Raw genomic sequence first — 21,063 nt, 5'->3', positions numbered from 1 at the left:
GATCATGCAGCTATTGTCAGCATGGCTGGAGTCTGACTGAGCCGAGGCATTTAAAAATGATTTTGCTGCTTTTATTTAACCTGTTTATATTTTCACTGTGATTTGGAAAAGGGTGTGGGGACCTGCCAATCATATTTAGTTGTCAGCGTGAGCAGGGCAGATTCTGTTATCCTTGTAAAATTTTTATACTCCTTACAAAGCATGGACCAAGTACCATCAAAGGAAAGAAAACAAGTGACACCCAAAAAATTTTCATATTAAAAAAAAAAAAAAAAAAAAAAATTATATAAATTATATATATATATATATATATATATATATATATATATATATATATATATATATATATATATATATATATATAGTTTCATAGTTATTGACAGTGCAGTGTGTAAACATTCTCACAACAGATTAGAGAGAGACAGTGAACTGATCATCTTTAGTTTTAAAAAGCAAGCTGACAAAACACTTTATCAACACAAAAGATTAAATAAATCAAGCCCATTTATACATTTTACAATACAATTTTTCTGTACAGTGATAACTACAGAATAATCTGACAGAGTACCAAAAATCTGTCTCCTTTGTCGATTTTATCTTTGCAGGAAAAGATAAAATCCTGTGACAGCCTGATGTAACCTGTCCAGTGAGTGTAATCGCTAAATGTTTTGGATTAACTTCTTAAAAACATGGAAGTCAGCTTGCAGTCAAAAAAACAAAACAAAGCAGGACATGTAACATTTGATATTAATTGCAACCCATTCAAACTTCATTTTAATCAATTTGTAATATAAAACCAGAAGACTCAGGTCTCGAGCGAGCTGGTTTTATTTGGAGCTGGTTCCAGGACGGGCTGCTCCAGGGTTTCCTTTAGCCTCGGGAGTTTTAATCACACTCAGCGGCTTGTGGAGGGAGGAGCTGGCCTTCTGGGTCACCTCCTGCTCAATCTTGTTCCTGATGGCAACCTCTAGACCCTTCAGCAGAGTTGGAGACAAGTTAAAGCGGGTCAAGCTCAGACCTGTACTCACTGTTAAATTCCTCTGATTTCCTGTCACTTGTCCTCCTCACCTTCTTCAGCTTCTGCTGCTGAACCACTTGAGCCTTCTTCGGTGCTATGATCCTCCCTTTGTAACAGAAAGTGTCACAAACATCAACTTTCCTTTTTCAGATACTCTGAAGGTTTGTCCATCAGATGGAGCTCAAGCGCTTTTTGGTATACCCTGCAAAAACTACAGTCTGTATATGAAAGATGGATGTAGCCACCATGACATCACAGCGTTTAATGAATTTAGTGAATTTTGAGCTGAATGTTTGTTATCACCATCTTTTGAAATCATTTGTGACATGTGTTCACTCACGTGTCATTCAAAAGGCCGGCAAGCTTACAGCATAGTGTGTTTTATCTTCATTTGTGACTCTAATTGAGGTCATATTTTAAAATGTTCATTATGTATTAGTTAAGACTTTAATAAAGACACGTCAGAAAACAGCTTAAGCATTCCTCAGAAAGTTCACTTTAAGTTGCTCCCCATGGCTTACAGTTTTCCTTGATATCAAATTTAAGTCTGTAAGTTTACACTTCTCTCGCTCCCAAGTGCTGACATTTTGTCACATTTTCATAAAAAAAACAGGAAACTTGGGAGACTTTTTTTTAACAATATTAATTCTGATTGGATCACATCCAAACTTGTCCCGCCTTTCTGCACAAGTTCATCAGTTCTGAGTTTCTGTGACAACTAAATACTCCTTAAGACACACATATTTCCGAGTTATGCCTTCCTGCAGCCGTTTCTTTTATATATATGTATATAAATATATATGTGTGTGCGTGCGTATATCTATCGATCGATATCTATCTATCGATATCTATCTATCTAGATAGATATGTTAATGTGATGTGCACTACTCTCTTTTTTCACTGTTCTATAACATTTTAGCCACTGTTCTATATATCAGTACTTGCACTGTGTACTTTGCACCTGTGGCATTTTAACTATGCTGTTTATTTATTGTAGACTGTACTATTTCTATTCTTTATTCTGCTGCTGTAACACAATCATTTCCCTTGTGGCATCAATACTGTATCCATCTGTCACTAGCTTGCTTACAAAGGCATGAAGCTAATTTGATGTTTCTGTTTTACTCTCGACCCCCTTATTTTTTTTATTTGTACTTATTTATTTTTTGTGTGCTTTCGAAAGGCTTTAGTGGGTTACTGGTTTCATTGCCGTTTAAATATCCGTGCTGGACAGACTGTCCACATGTTTGAGGTAAATAATCTGAAACGTGCTCAGCTGTTTACAGGCGGGGCACATGGTGGAGCTGCTGACCGACTAAAAATACTTCACACGTTATTGTTAATATTTTTAATCATCGGGCTTCATAAGGGAAAGAAATCAGAGCCATACCTCCTTTCTTCGGGCCTTTCTGTTTGCTCTGTTGTTGTTTTTTGGATCCTGGACGCTGAGCTTTAAACTTCTGCGAACCCTGAGCCATTTTTGCTTCCTCCGTTTTTTTCTTCTTTGCATAAAAAGGTGCTTTATAGCCTTCTTTTTGTCATTAGCGCCACCTGCTGGTTAATCAGCTTACAGCTGTTTAGTACAGCCTTGGAAATGAAGTTCAGCGCTGCATTAGAATCACACGAACACTTTCATAAACTTAAGTCTAAACCTACTTTGTCCCTTTTAAACTTAATTTACTTGATATTCAAGTATCTTCTTGCAAATAAGATAAGTATAACTTTGTTTATCCCGAGGGAAATTCTTTTGTCATATGATATGCTCAAAGCAGCAGGAGAGACAGAGGAACAGATGAATAAGATATACAATAAGAATAGCAGTATACAGTATTATACAGTAAGATAGTGCAAAATATAGTATCAAATAACTCTAACAAAGTAACAATATAACTATATCCTGGAGAATAAATAACTTAACTATCAGTGCAGGCGATTCTAGAAGGTGACATAGTGTTGTGCAATTGAATAAAGGGAGTAGCAGCGTATGATGGGGAGATGAAACAAATATTCAATAAGGTACTGTTGGGTGATATTGCACGGTCTGAAAAGGAACAGAATAACATTGGTATTAGTCTTAGGAAAATCACCTACAGAGTGAGGAAGAGCTGTACAGTCTTATTGCCACCGGTACAAAGGATTTACTGTGGCGATCAGTTCTGCATTTCGGGGCGATGAGTCTTTTGCTGCATTTTGCAAATGACTGCACAGTCTGTGCTGTCCGGCTCGCAGTGACAAAGCTGTAGAGCAACTTAAACCTTGATTCAGGTGGATTTCTATGTAATAATGTGATATTTTCATTGTAACCTTTAACAACGCTTTAATTCAGCTTTTAGAAAATATGTGGCCATTTGTGCTTACCTTAATTTAAGCGATTCCATGACCAACCATTTCTTCTTTTTAAATCACTCCTTAGTGGTTTTGTGTCATTAGCATTGTTATCCTTTTTAAAGGTCCAGTACTTTAGGGACAGGTGGAACCAGTCTTATTTCACACCTCTGACATCTGCTATCGCTATTCCAAGTTCAAAAGAGTCCTTGAAGCCATAAACGGTAGTGGATGAATAAACCTAGCACAAAAACTAAGGATATTTGTGTTTTGTTGATGATTTCTTTGTTGAGGCAGAAGGGACCAACACAACCACAGTGACTGACTTGTGACAAATGCTGGTTGAACAGCGTGTGGCTCATCCACTTATTCCATTTCAAGGTTGTGGTGGAGATGGAGCTTATCCCAGGTGACACTGTGAGGGGAAAAAAAAGGTAGCACATACTGGACAGGTTGCCAGGCCCTCACAGCTAACACAAAGAAAAGAGAGCCATAGTCTGTTCAGTCCACATCTACAGACTGTTTAGAATCACCAGTTAACTTAAACACTTGAAGGAAGCGTTTAAGTTAACTTGAGTTTGAACATAGACGTCTTGCTGTGAGGTGGAATTGTTAACTCCTGTCCCTCTAGGACTGCCATCCCAGCAATTTTATCCCATGTCCCCCAGTCTGCCAAATTTCACAGAACAATCTGCAGAACAATCCTGCAGCCACTGGTTACACATTTGACCTGCATGGGAGGCCTGCTAACAAAAAGGCCTCAGTTTCCCAGTGAACATATGACAAAGACCAAGTATTTGGGAATGAAATGCTCTGGAGAGAGAAATCAAACCCACACATGTTCAAAACAGGAACCTTGTTGTGAGGTGATAGTAGCCCGCTCATCGGCACCTCTGAGGCCAAAGACTTGGTTACTTTTTATGTCATCTGTCATGTATTCACAATTTTGCTCAATAAATGACAAAAAGGCAAATTCTACTTGTGCATTTTTGCTGTGGTTTTACTTCTTTCCTTTATTGATGTGAAAGAGAAATCTCTTAATTTATGACTGCACTTTACAGCATTATATTCATATACGTAAATATATAAAAAAAAAATCAAACCCAGTTCAGAACACTTTCCACATGTTACAAAATCAAACCCAGACCAGGTGATTATCAAGAACAACAACAACAACAACAACATACTTGCACTTAAAGAGGCCATCTGAACAACACTCCTTCCATGGTAAATGCAGACTGCACCAATCGCTTTATAATGCATACACATCTGCTATGATTAATCGAATCAACTTGGAAAGTACGAGACAGGCGGCGCTGGATTTTGGCACCTCATTATTATCCATGTTTTGGCCTTTTTGGAAGGAGAGGACTGCGTTATCTCTTTTTAAAATACGACATTATATTGCTGCTGCTTAAAAAGCATTAATCCATAATACAGAAATACAGTACTGTGCAAAAGTCACCCCTCATTTCTTTATATCTTGCTAAGAAATTGGAAATAACTGCACCAATTTATGAAAACATGGTAACAAATATGTAAGTATATAAGACAAAAAACACTTTCTGCTGTAGACACTTCTACGGACCGGCCTTTTCTTCTTTTGTCCACTTTCCTCAAATTTTTTAAGAACTCAGAGCACTCCATGCTGAGATATGCCAAATTTTTGGCTAATAGCTATTCGGGAATCACATTGCTGGGGCAAATATACCATTTTACTATTTTATGTAGCAGCCAATGTCCCAAGAAGAACTTTGAAAGACCTTTAGAAAGCCTACAGAACTATTACTCAAGACCACTTAAAATAAAATAAAAAAAATAACAAGAAAATGTGACTTATTAGAAGTGAAATATAAAGAAATGAGGGAGAACTCGAGACATCTGCAAGGTATTGTAATTCAACTGCAACCTAAAATAACAGACGAGCCTGAATCTAGGCTACTTTGGCAAACTAAAAGCACCGCCACAAATTAATTGTCACTTAGCGTTCAAGATACAAACGAGTGAAAATTGTAATCCATATTTCTTTTCATCAACCTTGTCAATCTGCTCTGCTGCAGGCTGGCGCATTAAGTGCTTGTGTTCATGCATTTCAGTGTTCGAGTCCGTGCAGGCAGACGGAGAGGTAGTGCGTATGGTTGAGGAGGCCTCCCCAGTGTGGTGCTCTAATGGCCTAGTCACTAGGAATCACAATGAAATCATGAAATAAACCAACAAACCACAGCAGAACAGTTATAATCATGACCTACAGACAAACAAAAATCTTGTACCTCTTAAACAGAAATGACAGGCGGCGCATCTAACGGGCCATAAAATTGCTACATATGTCAGGAAAATTGTCTAAAATCCCCCCCTCCCCCAAAAAAGCATGAAGTCTTTAACTTTACAAAACGAAAGAAATTTTTTAACACTTGTGTGTGACCTACCAGCATCTTTGTGAGTTGAGGTTTGATGGGTGAGAGAGGTGATGATTGATGAGGAAGAAAGTGAAGAAATGAGCTTACATTACAGCATATCTTAAGATATAGACAATAGACACTGTCGTAATTATTGATGTTAAGCTTTTTGTTTTGTTTTTTAAAATGATGTTTTCTCAGAACCTCCCTGTGGTCCTGTAGAGTAGAGAAGTTGTGTAGTAGACAGTCAATGTGTGAGGTGGTGGTGCCTGTGGCCAGACCTCTGACATCTCTCTAATCGAGTCAGTAAATGCATTTACATGCACATTACCATGCTGGTCTAGAGCACTGCTTTTCAACCTTGATGTTAGTCATAACCCTGCGTAATTACAGTATCGCGTTTCCGCTCATTTATGCATCAGCTGAGCCATCTCCGCAGTTTCCGGCCATTTACACTGATACTGACTGACGCACATAGGAGTACAATCACGTTTCATGTGTGTTTATATGCACACATTTCACCATTATGAGTGTGCAGGTAAATCCACTCACTCACAAAAGAGTGGTGACACTGTGTGTAGGAGTGGGATAGCATTTTCTGACACAGAGCACAAAAATCAAAACGCTGTCTGTGTTTTTAGGGCGTCTTTAACAAGGTTTTGTTCTTTCTGCACGAGGCAAAAATGTTTGAATAGGCATAAAACACGCCGCCAACAGGCAAGTCTGAGATTTCAACATGCCATCGGGCTTTGTATTTTCAAATGAAACAAAAATGTTACCATTCAATTGCTATGGCCGAGTTTCAGGTAATATACAAGGAAAACCACAAAACAAAAAACCAGACTGCGACGCAGTGCAAGCTGTGAATTTTGAAAATCATATTTTCCTTCAGGAATTTCTGCTACTTTTCACAATCTGAAGTATGTGCAAATGACTCCTCTGCACATCTGCAGAGGAGCCATTAGGCCTGTGATTGAACAAAGACGTAGGCTAGATCTAATAAAGCCTGAAAACAGAGTGAAGAGATGGTTCAGAGGTCTGGTTTCCTCTGAGAGCACTTGAATTACAATATGCTGAAAGGTTATTAAAGGATTTTTTGTCTAATAACCACAAAAAAATATTACTGCCTGCCTCAGCCTTTAAGCACTCTGGCAACACGATATGAACTCTGTTGAAGGACGGAGCGAGGGGACTACTGCCTTACATCAGTAAGCTACAATCAGGCTGCACCTGTAAGGCAGCAAACAGTGTGGACCTGGTGACTTTGGGTAAATGATTAGGTGTCAGCACGCAGATAAGAGACGTCTGGGATGTTTCTACGAAGCCTCTCGCAACGACAAATGCACCGTAAGCTTGCAGGCCAGGTGGCAAAAATTCAGTGCATTCAAATCACGATACAAGACCTCAAACACAGGCTTGCATCAATCAGTCTGCCTAACGATGCTGGATTTATCAGTTAGTAAGTTGGCAACTAACTTGAAGGACGGTCCAAATATTGGGTGTAAAATTTCAACTAGTATTTTGTGTGAAAATGCTTTATTTTCTGTTATAAATGCACACATATTGTTACAATGCTGGATGCTCATAAAGGGATTTCTTAAAGGTCTTCCATGGACAGGAGCTAAAATGGCTTGTTTCAGATGGCATATGAACTGGAGGATAAATAAAATAAACAAGAACTATTTTTAACTGTGAATCATTCAAATCTACTCTACTAGAGCCCAAGAATAAAAATATGGAAAAAAGCATAATAGGTTCCCTTTAAACAACTGCTATATTGTTAGGATATTCATTCTTTTCCTGTACAAATAGTTTCAGCACTAGACGAGTTTGGCATTTCCTACTATTATGAAATTCATTTTTCCTTTATAGTCCTGTTCTTTCATCATGATAGAGAAAAGAAACTCAGGGGCCAGAAATGTCAAACAATAACTTCTGAGAAAAAAAACAAAACCTTTGTGTACTTCTTGATATCGACCTGCTTTCAGTCGCTCGCGGCACAGATTTCGGCGAGTCGCGAGCATGTCTGGGAGTTTATGAGGAGGGATTAGTCCAAGCGGTCGAAACACATTCGAAGGTGAGCGCAAAGGCAAGAAGTGGCTGAGTGTCTGACGTCCGGCCCCAAACGAAAACAACATTTATACGACTTAAATGTTACATTCTCATTGGTGGTGGCGTAAAAGTACATAACGCAGAAGATGCCCTCCATCATAAAGGAGTAGTTCATGCCCCCACAAAAAGAGACAGTCAGCTCCTACTCACCCTCACATTAAATTTGTGAGTCTCTCAGGTTTGTATGGCCCAACTAGTTAGTCTGAAATCTAAGACTTCACCTTTAGACCAAGTTTTGTGTCTCTGACACTTTGAAACGCCATCACGATGTCAATACTGGAGGGCTTTAAAACTGCATTGATTTGTTTTCCACACTTTAGTGGCAAAACAAACTAACAACACACAAAATAACAGAGATATTAAAAGAGTATTTTGGTATTTATTTGGCAGTTAAGAGCAGCTTGACATAAAGGCAGAGATGTGGGTGTATGACACGCAACAAAGGACTGAACACTGGAGATTTCACTCACATGGTTTGGAATATAATCATTAGGCTGCTTAACCCAATGTTAAAACAAGCCATCAAGGCGGATGTGTTAGCAAAGCGGTTTGTTATGATGACACTGTGGTCACAGAGCAACCTAACCATTAGCTTGGAGTCAAATCAAAGCAACTATCTCTTTCTTCTACTTGTCAGCTGTGTCCGTCTGCTGCGTCACGCAGAGCAGGAAGTGTGAGAGTAAAAATCCTTTTTTGTGCAGCTTTTCGTGTGTTGAGGCTGATGTAGTTAAACGCACCATCTGGAGAGAGATTCGTTTCTAAGCAGGAAAGCTGACATCGAAAAATTATTTTAAAGTCTTGACTGATGTGCACACAAGCCAACAACTAAACCTTAATTTTGAGGCAAACTACTCCTTTAACTCCTATTTTTTTTTAATGATTCTTCCTTACAGAGAAGGGTAACAGGCAGCCCAAAGTGCTGACCAGCCTCCAAACTCCCCGGGTCTAAATCTGATCGAGCGGCCGCGGGATGCATCAGAAAGAGACCGATCTGGACCCGTTTCTGCAGGTGGTTTTAATGCTGTGGCTGATCAGTTTATACAAGTCTATTACGAGAGTACATGTGTGGTATGATACAGTATAACTGGGAAGAGCAAAACGCAAATAAGGAGTGAGGTATAAAAGTAGCCATGTGACGTTAAAGGCTTCAGCTGACTAGCGTGACCGATCGTTCAATTATTTTGACACACAAAATTCTTCCATATTAAGACTATGAGCTAAAAATGTGAATTTGTCTATTACAAAAAAGTTCCTACACTGAGCAAAAGAAATGAAATGTTAATATAACATTTTTAGATGCGAAATGTATTTTTTACATAACCGCTTATTTGGATGAAAAAGCGGCGCGTTTCACGAGCGGGGGTTAGTTTCTACATATGTACACACTACCAGCAAGGATATATATATTTACAAGTAGGTAGCAGCATTTTAGAAACCACGACTTGTTTCAAATTAAAGAACCAGTCGTGCTATTTAGGCTTTCGTTTTATTCTTTAAGTTGTTACAATGTGACTTTCGTAAGGTCGCATTTAGGTTTGTTTGCCAAATTGAATTTCTGGGTTCGAGTCCAGCTGAGCTTCTTTTTTTTTTTTTGTTGGTACAGAAGCCATTTGGAAAGAGAGGCTGAAAGAGACAATGACAGATGCAATGGAAAGCTTTGGAGGTGAAAGGTAAAGACAGAACAGGGATTTAAAAGAAAGGGGAGACCGCACGTGTGTGGCTACTCGACTCCCTGCAGTGAGACTCTATGTAGCTGTGTATGTGGAAAAGTGACAAACAGGATTTTTTTTTTCCTGTGTGCACCACTGAATGCAACAGTGACTGTGTATTGAACAAAATTCAATTAGAAATACAACTGTGCGGCGTCTGTGATGATGAGAAAGTGTCTCTTAGTGTGACGTAAACGTGCAGTGGTGCGCACGGACCAGCAGGAGGAGCCGAGTGGCTCTAGAGGGCAGTGAGGCGGCCGGTGAGCGCCGCCTGGAGCTCAGAGGGGAGGAAGACTCCCAGCTCTGTGATGATGCCCCCTGTGATGAGCTGGTGAGGGGTCACGTCGAAGGCCGGGTTCCACACTTCGATACCTGCAGGAAGCGGCCGGGAATGAGGTGTTAGTCACACAACACAATTCACAGGTTATTATAATGCAAGTGCACTAACGTGTAAGCTAGCTGTACTGAACACAATATTGAGAATTAAAACCCAGTTGAACGGTCTGACACTGAGCCCAACGTGCTCCTTGTCAGTTGTTTAAACATTGATTTAAACAACAAGATGAAGATTGATTTAAAAAATAAAAATCTATCATCAATATGAATAATCATGTGTCGCAATCTGTTGCTGTGATGAAAAAAGTCTCGTCATATTGAAGATGTGAAGATTCCTGAGTCAAAAAGAGGCTTGAATAACTTTAAGACTATGTCTGAAATAATGTGCCTTAATGTGAGTTTTCGAACACTGTCTGCACACTTAGGATTAAATTATCATTAAATACTGCCAAGCAAAACAGACGCCCAAAAAGCTTAAAGTTTGACATCTTTTCCACTCGAAAAGACCCGAATCAGTCTTACTTATGTACAAAAACTACAAGTAGGTCATAATAAAACATACTCTTATTTACAGTTGCTGTAAATAAGAGTAAATGCAGAATCATTTTAAAAATGTACGTTTGTGTTAGGTTTTCCGTCTTTTCCTGTTAATACAAACTGAAAGTGGGTAAGCGATGACTGAGTGGACGCTGAGTGGACTGCCCTCTTGTTTTTAAACTAAACATCATGGTTTTAAGTGAAACGTGTTCATATTTCTCAGTACACTGGATTAAAATGGAGGCTGTGCTCTATATTTACCTGTCGCCGGGGTAAATCATAGTATCGGAGCTCCACTGATGATAGCTTTCTTTCCCTAATCGCGCTACAATCAGGGTGAACATACTCAGAGTTGATTTAACTAAGTCTGATCAGCCTTTCTGGATATTCAGAGTCTCCCACAGTTAGACTCAGAGTTTGTTGACCCTGCTTTCTGTCTCGGGTTTATTATTCCTTCAAACAGCAGCAGGACTGCACCCCACACTGCTCGTTACGCATTTCTTTACTGTGGTAAAGGAATGTTTAACGACTGCAACAGTGTGGTTCTAGTACACCAAAACCTTAACTAAAGGTTAATTCATAATTATTAAAGTCTGTGGGGAAAGTTAAAGAGTGGAAAAAACGAATGTGCAAGCACACATCCTCGTCCCCGGGGGCCTGTGTACTCATTAATTCAGCACAATTACTGTGATGTCACTGGGTACCTAGAGATTAAATGACTCAACTAAACTCTCACAAACTCAACTAAAATACATTTTCAAGGTTTGATCCGACAGACTCAGGCTCAGGTCCAAAGGGCTGCAAGTCAGACTCAAACCTGGGCTTCAGCCGTAAGGTATATGGGCACTTGAGCTCAGTAGGGCTGCTCTGAGCACTCCAAAGTGCATAGCATTAATATATTTACTGATAATCCAGGCTTTAGTTTGCCCTCACACATTTCCACTGTGTTTCTGTCCAAGCACAGGCCATTTCCACACATGAACTTTGGCCAGCTTTGCACAGTTGTTCTTTCTGTAATGCAGCGCAGAGCAGTAAACAGTCTGCTTCAGATGCATGCGGTTCAGCTGAAAGGAGCTCCCCATGTAGAGGCAGCTAGACACATGACACCCACTCACTAGCACTGAATACGCCGGACTGTTAGCTCCATAATTTGTTCAGCAGCACATGACATCACACAGACTTTGTACTGGAGAGCTGAGAGGTTAAAAACCAGTTAAAGTCCCACCTGAATGCGTCTGACATTTGCGGTGTCACGTACACCTCTGTGGGCGGTGGTGCATGTGTGAAAATGACTCTGTTCTCTTATCTCTATCATGCCACTGACTACTAAAGACGCATAAATGGTCTGCAAGAAAGTTCAAGAAAGAAAACCCGGCGAGAAAATAAAAAGGACGATGACAGAAGAACTTTGTGTGCACATTAGTGGCCACAGGGCGCCTCTGTGCAGGACATATGAGCTAACAGCCTCCTTCACTCTGGCACTTACGTTTCATGTGATGCCAATTTAACTCTGAGTGTGTTCGGTGCTTAAGCCTCTGGGCTGACTTTGGAACTGGGCCAAGCTCATCTCCTCTCCAACCTTGATGCTTTCCTGTCGATACTCTACCGAGCTCGCGCTTATTTAAGTGCTCTCTCTGCACAGACATCCCTCACGCCTTACCTGGGGCAGCGATGGGAACCCCGTTTATAGAAGTGAGTTCCTCGGGGGGGCGCACTTCGATGATGATGTCCCTCCCGCTCTCCAGACTCAGGTCACACGACGTGCTGGGTGCCGCCACATAGAAAGGTATCCCATGGTGCTTAGCGGCGATGGCCAGCTGGTACGTGCCGACCTTGTTGGCTGTGTCACCGTTAGCAACCACCCTGTCTGCACCCACCACCACAGCTGAGGGAGAAAACAGCAGAAAGGAAGTCTTAAGAAAAAAAAAAACGTGAGGTTTTAGTGAAGTGAAGGAGACGTGATGGGACACAAACACACACCTGTGATGTCCATCTCCCTCATGGTGAGAGCTGCCATGCTGTCTGTTATAAGCGTGGCAGGGATTCCCTCCGCTACAGCCTCGTACGCCGTCAGTCTGGACCCCTGGTTGTACGGCCTCGTCTCTGTGCAGTACACGCGCTTCAGCCTGCCCAGCGCGTGGAGGCTTCTCACCACGCCTACACACAGACTCATATCAGTTACAGTGCTCTAAATATTTCAACAACCACCTTCTTTTCTCATTCAGAGCCAGCGCTCCAGTCTCACCCAGCGCCGTCCCGTATCCAGCTGTGGCCAGCGAGCCGGTGTTGCAGTGTGTGAGGATGGTCACCGAGTCCCTGGGGACGCCAGAAAGGATGTGCTGAGCGCCATAGTTACCGATCTTCCTGTTGTCATTGACGTCACGCTCCAGCATGTCTTCGATCCAGGCAATTACACTGCAGGAGGGGGGCCACAAGAGGTGGGAATTGAGAAGAGGATATATGTCTGCCACTGTGGGCTCAATGTGTCCATCATATCTGCAGGAGCAATACGGCTTTGTGTTTCTGTTTGTCATGACTTTGCTTTCTCCGCTTTTCTCATACACAATCTTTTTCTTCATGCTGTTCCTTCTCTTTTTCTGCCATAGCTGTGCCACATCTCCCTCATTTTCTCTCACTTTCTTACATTATTCTTGCTGCACAGTCTCGATTCTTACCTTGCAGACACGCATTATCAAGTAAACACTTGCACAAGTGTTTTTGGAGACTGGCCCACAATTCAAACCACACCAAGTTTAAAGTAACATAAATCTTCCATGGTTACCTGCTAGGTCTTTCACTCCACCACTACAGTGTTTCTCTTTAGCCCAACTTATTCTCAGATGAATGGACGGGTTCTTATATAGAGCTTTTCTACTGTACACCTTATACAAATATGCCTCATTCACCCAGTCACACAATCACTTTTCTATGCTTAAGTGCTTTGTATCTAACATTCACACTCAGAGAGTAACTTGGGGTTAAGTACCTTGCCTAAGGATATGTGGCATGCAGGGATCAAACTACTATCCTCTCCATTAGTGGGTGACCTGCTCTACCTGACCAGGTCTCTGAGCTACAGTCACCCCAAGCAATGTGACTCACTGCTTTGTAATGGAAATCTAACATATTTATTTAACACGTGGGAAGGGAGCTAGTCACCTTTTCAGTTTCCACAGTCTTTAAAGGGACACTTTGTTTGGACAGGGCTCGAATGACTCGTAAGTCAGTGTTCCAAGTGGCTTAACGAACAAACCTCTGAAAATCTTCAGCTAAAAAGTGCAAAAGGAGTGAAAAAGCAGCCAACGTCCAAAGAGACCTTTTGACTCCTTGAAAGCAAATTATAACGAGCGTGCTGCACAATACCAGCTTAAAGGTCAATTAAAATACCTGTTAAAAAAGTGCTTATTTTCAACAAATTCCTTTGAGTGGATGCTAACGACTGACATGGCGTTACTTTGATCCCTGACCTAAAAACGGTGACGAAGACGAGGGCCCCCTTATGTTCAGCCCACTGACACGAAAGTCAGGAAAACATTCAATCACTGATAAGCATAGAGGCCAGTGACTGATGAACTGAAACACTTGCTTCTTAACTGGAACAGTTACCATGAAATGCATGTATTGGTGCAACCGCAGTAAATATTGATTCATGCTTTGGCACCAGCATTTTCTTCTTTTAACTCTACGTAGCTTTCTGCACAAAATTAAGTGAATCGCTGCCTTGAGGCCGGGGTTACTGTAAAGTAGATCACTCCCTTCTGTCAAAAACAAGCTGCATCATCTGCCCCTGACAGACATTATCCACCTAGACTGAACGTTTTCCGTCACCAAGAAACACCAATGTCTTTCACACGTGTTCTTTTCCACTTGTCTGAAAATAAAAACGAATCAAATTGCTATTCAATCACTATTTAACAAGTGAACCCTGTAAAAATTACCACTTGATAATTTGGTTTTAACACTAATAAGCTGCAAAAATGTATACTATTGATGCTTTCCAATTTTCACTTCACAACTGATCCGATAGCTTCTGCAACTTCTTCAGCAAGACACCTGCAGCTGGTGTTAAATGAGGAAGTGTTACAGCAGCAACTAACTCGGGAGACACCATTCAGGAGGAAAACTGAAGAGCCGAGATGATTTCATGTAACAGAACAAGTTCATACAGAGCAAACAACTGAAAAGCTGACAGTAGAGCCTGACCGATATATCGGTGTGCCTGACACTAGCTTTACTTTTTCATTTATTTTTTGTATTCTCATTTAACCCTTCTGAGGTAAAAGAGAAAACTATTTGCTAGGGCTGTGCGATATGACCTAAATCTCATATCCCGATATAAAACATCTATCGTCCGATAACGATATAAATCACAAAAAATTTAATATTTTCTGTAAATTCTGTGAATCTCAGGTAGGTGAAGTGTTTCCAGCTGGGCGTCATGTAGCTGGAGTCGAGTGTTTTAACCGATGCATGAAACTATACATTTTTAGACATAAGTTGTAACGGCCGCCGTTTTCTTTGTGAGTATTTATTACACGGCGTGCTGCGGGGAAAGCCTGTTCTAACGTTTGAGTCTAAAGTTTATTTTTTAGCACCTGACGACTCTTTTTTTTTTTTTTTGCTTCTCATCCGTCAATACTCGGCATACTTTTTCACGTGATTCCGTTTATTTTGAAAATTCTCAACAGGATCTTGAGCTTTATTGTGAAAGTTTTATGTGGAAAATAAACAAGCGGACATGCGATGGTGTTACCGTCGTTGTTGCTAATGACAACCCATAAAAACAGGCGCTTGTCCGTCTGTAGTGTGGTTATATTAAATATAAGAGAAAGAGAGAACTTTAAGAAATTAATATAGCTACTACAGTGACCATCAAAACAATAAAAAAAAATATTGCCGTGAACAGTTTATTTTGCGACACCACGAAACAAACGATAGCGTAAAATGAAACGATAGACGTTTTTCTATCGTCATCCGACATATATCGTTATATCGAACAGCCCTACTATTTGCGGATATGCTCGTATCGACGTTTATGATGGCCAATAAATGAAAATGGAAAAAGTAAAGAACAGACAAAAAAAACAACGCCATTCAATCATGTTATGAGCATATTAATGCTGCATAGTTTATCTACCAGAGGAAACTCTTTGATCCGAGCAGTCGGGCTGACTGTAAACGAGTAATTCATGATTTGCTGTGGCAAAAAAAAAAAAAAAAAAAAAAAAAAGATTATTGCTGAACAGCACCGATATATTAAGACTCACAAATAAGTACACATAAAAAAAAGTGAAGTGTGTTTGTTACGCATGTCTGAATTAAGAAAATCTCACCTGATGTCAGATATCGCCAAATATTAATATCAGTCAATATCAGTTGGCAATTTTGCCTCTGCATTCAACAGCATAAAGTCTGTGAATCCTTTAGATAAATGAACGTTTTTAAAATGCAAATGTTTTTTTGTTCCTGATGAAACTTTTACAAAGCCAGCTATTCACAGTTTGAACCATTCTTTAGCAGATGTGCAAATCACAGAGTGAAGGCATGTGTCCACATAGCTCTGCATTTCCAGCAAGTTACCCACTACTTTATGCAAAACAAGGAAATCTGCAAATCTTTGAATCATTGTTAGGACCCAAAGACCACGTGGCTTATTTCCCACCTCAAATGTTGGAAAGAAGGTAACTGGATGTCTTTAGGAGTTTTTTTGTCTTTGTTTTGTTGAAGACGTTTTAGAACTGAAGAAACGTCTTGGATAAGAGGCGTAACTTTCAGAGAGTCCCAGGTCATAAACCCCTAGTGGGGTCTGTCCTGTTTGGAGGCGTTTCTAGGAGCCGTTAACCCAATCTTGGTCACACGAGTCATTGCATGAGCCAAGGTGGTTTGGGTAATTACCATCACCGTGGCCGACGACTAAAACCTCTGAGATATTGCCCCACCCCGCCATTGTGCGAGCTATTGAGGTCACATATGGCGAGGTGTGGGTGCGAGTTCAAAATACCTGGGATTTCAGGAATCCACTGTATGTCATGAAAGCCTACACAGACACATCCATCAATCCATTTTCTGCAACTTTTCCCAGACCCGAAGACAGCACTCCACCTTTTTTAGGGTTTGGCGGTGCCAATTCTCATTCTTTGCTTGTCACTCTCAGCTGGAAAATTCCCCAGTGTAAGCTGGAGGTCATCATTTAATGAAAGCAGAAGACCCACAAGAATGAAAATTCTCTCCATAAAAGTTAAATGGCACCTCTAGCAGTGTCCAACTCGAACCAAGACCGACTTACTGCGAACAACATGAACCAAGCTCTCACTGTGTGCCTAACAGCAGGCCACAAACCCCAAACCGGTCTGGTGGAAACTACTGAAAATCTGTAAAACTAGTCAATGTCCATCTCAAATAAAGATAACTTCAACAACTGCATGGAGTATTTGTGATACCAAATGATTTCAAAACATACATTTGTCCATTATGAGAACGTTTTCAGTTAAGCTGCCATGTTGATTTGGGTTTGAAATCATAAACCAGACCACACAAAGCGTTTCTCCGATCAGGTGAACTCTTTATAAGCCTGTAGAAGATCTAGAACATCTGTCAGTCATCGACTATCTAACTGATTGTCCATCACGTGGCCAATGCCGGGGAACGGAGTAATCTCTCGCATGACATAACACCAGTCCAAGGGAAGTACCAGAACTCACGATACGATCATGGTATGTTGCAGACAAGAATAATATTAACACAATCCATTGATTCTGTAATACAATCCAAGCAAGATGTCCAAGATACAATTAAAACAAATATCCTTAAAAAGGGAAAAGGCTGAAATGTCTTTTTTTCCATAGCATTTTTGTGCTTCTGTGTGTGGCTAACAGGGACATGGTTAACTTGTTATTCCACCTCCATAATGCAAACACCGTGATCCAAAAAAATCCAGAAGTGAGCTACCAGTGCTGGTAAGACAGAAACCCTGGGAGTTTATTTTTCACTTAAAGCATGAAGACAAAGGCCGGCGTGAGAGCCGTTTGCGTAAACAATGAAGAATGATCTATCCAGCTGTAATTAGGGACTAAAAGTGGATTTACATCAGCTGAACAGATACTGAGAAGATTCACCTGATTATTTACATTTTTTTTTGGTTCAACCAGTTTTTTTAGTCCGTTTTTGAGTGTAAAAAAGCTCCCCTGCGTGTCCTCCACTTGTCTTTTACTCGCAAATGCACACACCGTGAAACAAAAAGTTCAGGAGATGAGACGAGCGAGAGTCTCTGCAAACGTGTTTACATTAAGTTCTAATTTAAAAATCAAACACGCAAAGTCAACAGACAAACACCGCCCGACGTTTCACTGTAGCTGCTCCTCACATTCATTTTAAATAGCACAGAAGGTATGTGCATCTCATATGTCAGCCACATGTGGAGACTCTGACATCAAAGGGAATAATAATAACAGTGCTGCTTTAATGCATTAGCGAAGAAAACATGCTTTAAAAAATAAAATTAATTTAAAATCACTCTAACCACCAGCAACCCACGAGATCACTGCCCATTGGTCCAACACCTCAAAGAGAGAGGGAACTCCTTAAGAGCCCCTGCAAACCTTCAAAGAAACAATGCAGTACCGGTATATACTGCTATACAGACATCATCCCCCACTCCTGTTGTGCACTTCATCCTGCTCATCTTTACTGGCACACTGCTGCGTTTTCTGACCCCAAACCACCATCAGTAGACCAGGAAGTAATGTGAAACTATCATCAAAAATGTGGATCAGCAGCATGCATGTGAATCGCTGATCATAACAGCAGAAATGTATCAATTACTCCACAGAGAGGTTTTTTTAAGGTAGATTAGAAGTTGAGAAACCAGCCAAAGATTTTGGTTGGGATTGATCAGTGTAAGGTGGCCTACAGGTCCCGGAGTAACAGACGTGCAGGACCCGAAGAAGAATACTGTCTGTTATCCGATTAATTAAATGTGACTCCACTCAAACATATCAAACATAACCAACAAACCGCAAATTGCTGTCTACCTTTCTCTGAGCTGCTCAGAGTTCTTCTCCATACTCTCATTCTCTGCAAACTCCATCAGCTCGCGGGCGGCGCGGCCCATGTTGACGGCGGTGGGCCTCGCTGAGGTCAGGTGACACAGAGACTCCCTGATGAAGGTCACAGGGTCGTCACCTCCGGCGCCTGCCCGCAGCTCCACGGCCAAGCTGAGACAGCCAACGATGGCGATGGCCGGAGCCCCGCGCACCTGGAGGAGAAAAGGAAGAGGACAGTAGTCATCATCATCATCACCATCAGTTTTAAAGAGGACGATCAATGTTTTTCCAGCACAAAGCTGGAAGTGGGTGAACACAGAGCCAAAAGTTGTCACGACAGCTTTGATTAAAATGATCTCATCTCCGTTACTGGAGACATTTCTCTCACTACCATTAGACTTTATTAACATGACATCACCCCTCTGCTTATGGCACATTCCTTCACTCTGACACACACACACACACACAAAGGATCAAACAAACAGCTAGTGAGTGTGTGTGCAACTCGAAAGACAAAAGGTCTAGTGTCTTCTTGGCTCTTATAATAACAACAATAATAATGATAATAATAAACACCTTAAAATGCTCCAGCTGTTACAGAACTTGAGCGTCTTACATGTATGTGAACACTCAGGTATTTCAGGATTTCAGGTGTGGAGACAAACTGGAGCTGGAGGTGTCACCGAGTGCAGCACAAAACCAAAAAACGCGAACAAAAAAAAAAAAAAAAAAAAAAAAAAAAACCCTGGCAAAGGTCATTAATAATTCATCAATAATCTCTCCCAAAGAAAGGAGGAGGAGGAAGAGAGGGGGGAAGGCATATTTCATGGCTGGGTGGCTCAGTGAGCGCAGACACCCAGTTTTATCGCGCTTACACATGATGTGAAAACTATAAATAACGGATGGTTTAAAGGTAGGTGAGACGATGCTGCAGGTAGGTCCAAAAACAAAAATACAGGCCGACGGCGGCGAGCACATGTATGTGTGCCTGCATGCATGCAGCGGTGAGAGCACAAAAGACCCGACACATACAAAACACAACACAAAAAACCCCACACATGCATGACGGGAATGAATGCACATGCGGCAGGCGTGCAGGGCAGGCTGGGGGAGCGGGTGAAAGGAGAAGGTTTGGAGAAAGGGGAGAAGAAGAACCCCGTACCTTCATGGACTTGATGGCCTCGTAAGCGTCCTGCACCGAGCGGATGTCATCGTAAACGGTCTGGTGTGGCAGCAGCAGCTGGTTGAGGATCTGCAGAGACCCGGTCCGGTAGCGGATCGCTTCTAGCGTCATGACCGAGCAACGAGGCAGGATAGCGGGAAGGGGGTGAGAGGGAATAACGCGGATGGACCGGTTGCCGGCGGGTGCGCGCACACGCACTCACTCACTCACACTTACACACACACACACACACACACACACATATATACACACACTCACACACACACTCGTTCTCCCTCTCTGAGCTGATCCACGCTGAAGTGACCGCGGCCTGGCTGTCGGCAGTCCCGTCGCAAAGAGGAGGAAAGTGTAGCGGGAGGATGAGGAGGTGCGAGTGGGACGGAGGAAGGAGAGGAGAAGGTGGTGTGCTGTCTGCTGTATGGGAGGATGAAAGGGAGAGGAGTGAGAGAAGGGCTGGAAACCTTCACACACACACACTGACAGACGAGCAGGAAGGCAGACACGGAACCACGTGTTCATCCGAGCAGGAAGCCCTCGCCTCGGTGTCCACGCCCACTAAAGTCTCGCGGGGTTGTCCAATTTCTTTAAGGCTCCCCTCTTATGCCTCTGTGCGCCGTCCCTTCCCCCAACATTTTCCTCTTATTTTTTTCTTTCCCCCCATCTTTTGTCTCGGGAAATTTCACACTCACGCACGTTATTAGCATAACACCAAAGAACCACGAGCTTCCCCCAACAACAGCAGACTCCTTCTGCAAAGACAAGTCTATTTTTGTCCCAAGATTTTATTGTTTCTGTCTTCTGGCGACACCTCCTCCCACCAAGCACCGCATGCTCTGTGTGCAGTAATCACTGCAAAAACCAATCCAATATGTTACCGGAGTAGATTTCAATGGGGGATCCTCTCAACGGGACTGTGGGGGCGATGCCTGTTAAACACAGTGCAGATATATATATAATCAAGATTATTATAAATGGAAAAACAAAAACCGGTTAACTGAAATAAAAATATAAACTGGACTTTTGCTTAAAAGGGAAAACCAACAAAAGTGACTTGTGAAGTTTGATTAAAATAAGCACTGCAAAAAATGTATAGGAAATGTCTTGAGTCCAACATGCTCAAGTACTGAGTCACAGTATTCGTTTTTATTGTACCTGTTTCAACTTCTAAATATAACCGTAAAATCTAAAAAAATTGCCAAAATACAAAGTACAGTTTACTTAATATAGCTAAGTTAGTGCACAGTACTTAGAATAACCTCATTTTTCTTTTTGCAACGGATTCATGTAGTATATATGCCAGTGCCGTACCGTGCACTCACAATTAACAAGTTGCTCTAACTTAGCTGCCTTAAGTAAATTGTACAACTAAATTACGATGAAAGCAAAAGCTGGGCTAACACGGAAA

At 41.4% G+C, this 21,063-nt stretch overlaps 2 protein-coding genes across 2 annotated transcripts; both read right to left on the bottom strand.

Moving 5' to 3' along the window:
* Positions 1-420: 420 nt before the first annotated feature.
* c6h19orf53 (chromosome 6 C19orf53 homolog) lies at positions 421-2,541 on the bottom strand. The gene is made up of 3 exons (XM_026169256.1): positions 2,409-2,541; positions 1,069-1,124; positions 421-974 (listed from the first exon to the last, which is right to left on the bottom strand). Exons 1-3 carry the CDS (start codon positions 2,494-2,496, stop codon positions 828-830), a joined length of 291 nt encoding a protein of 96 aa, XP_026025041.1. The 5' UTR covers positions 2,497-2,541; the 3' UTR covers positions 421-827.
* Positions 2,542-4,316: 1,775 nt separating this feature from the next.
* Positions 4,317-20,506, bottom strand: mri1 (methylthioribose-1-phosphate isomerase 1). The gene is made up of 6 exons (XM_026170174.1): positions 19,638-20,506; positions 18,464-18,687; positions 12,679-12,848; positions 12,414-12,590; positions 12,094-12,318; positions 4,317-9,932 (listed from the first exon to the last, which is right to left on the bottom strand). Exons 1-6 carry the CDS (start codon positions 19,767-19,769, stop codon positions 9,799-9,801), a joined length of 1,062 nt encoding a protein of 353 aa, XP_026025959.1. The 5' UTR covers positions 19,770-20,506; the 3' UTR covers positions 4,317-9,798.
* Positions 20,507-21,063: the final 557 nt, after the last annotated feature.

The sequence above is a fragment of the Astatotilapia calliptera genome, chromosome 6, assembly GCF_900246225.1.
Source record: "Astatotilapia calliptera chromosome 6, fAstCal1.2, whole genome shotgun sequence".
Taxonomy (NCBI): domain Eukaryota; kingdom Metazoa; phylum Chordata; class Actinopteri; order Cichliformes; family Cichlidae; genus Astatotilapia; species Astatotilapia calliptera.
The sequence above is the reverse complement of the archived record's forward strand: the minus strand, read 5'-3'. Positions and strand labels throughout refer to the sequence as shown.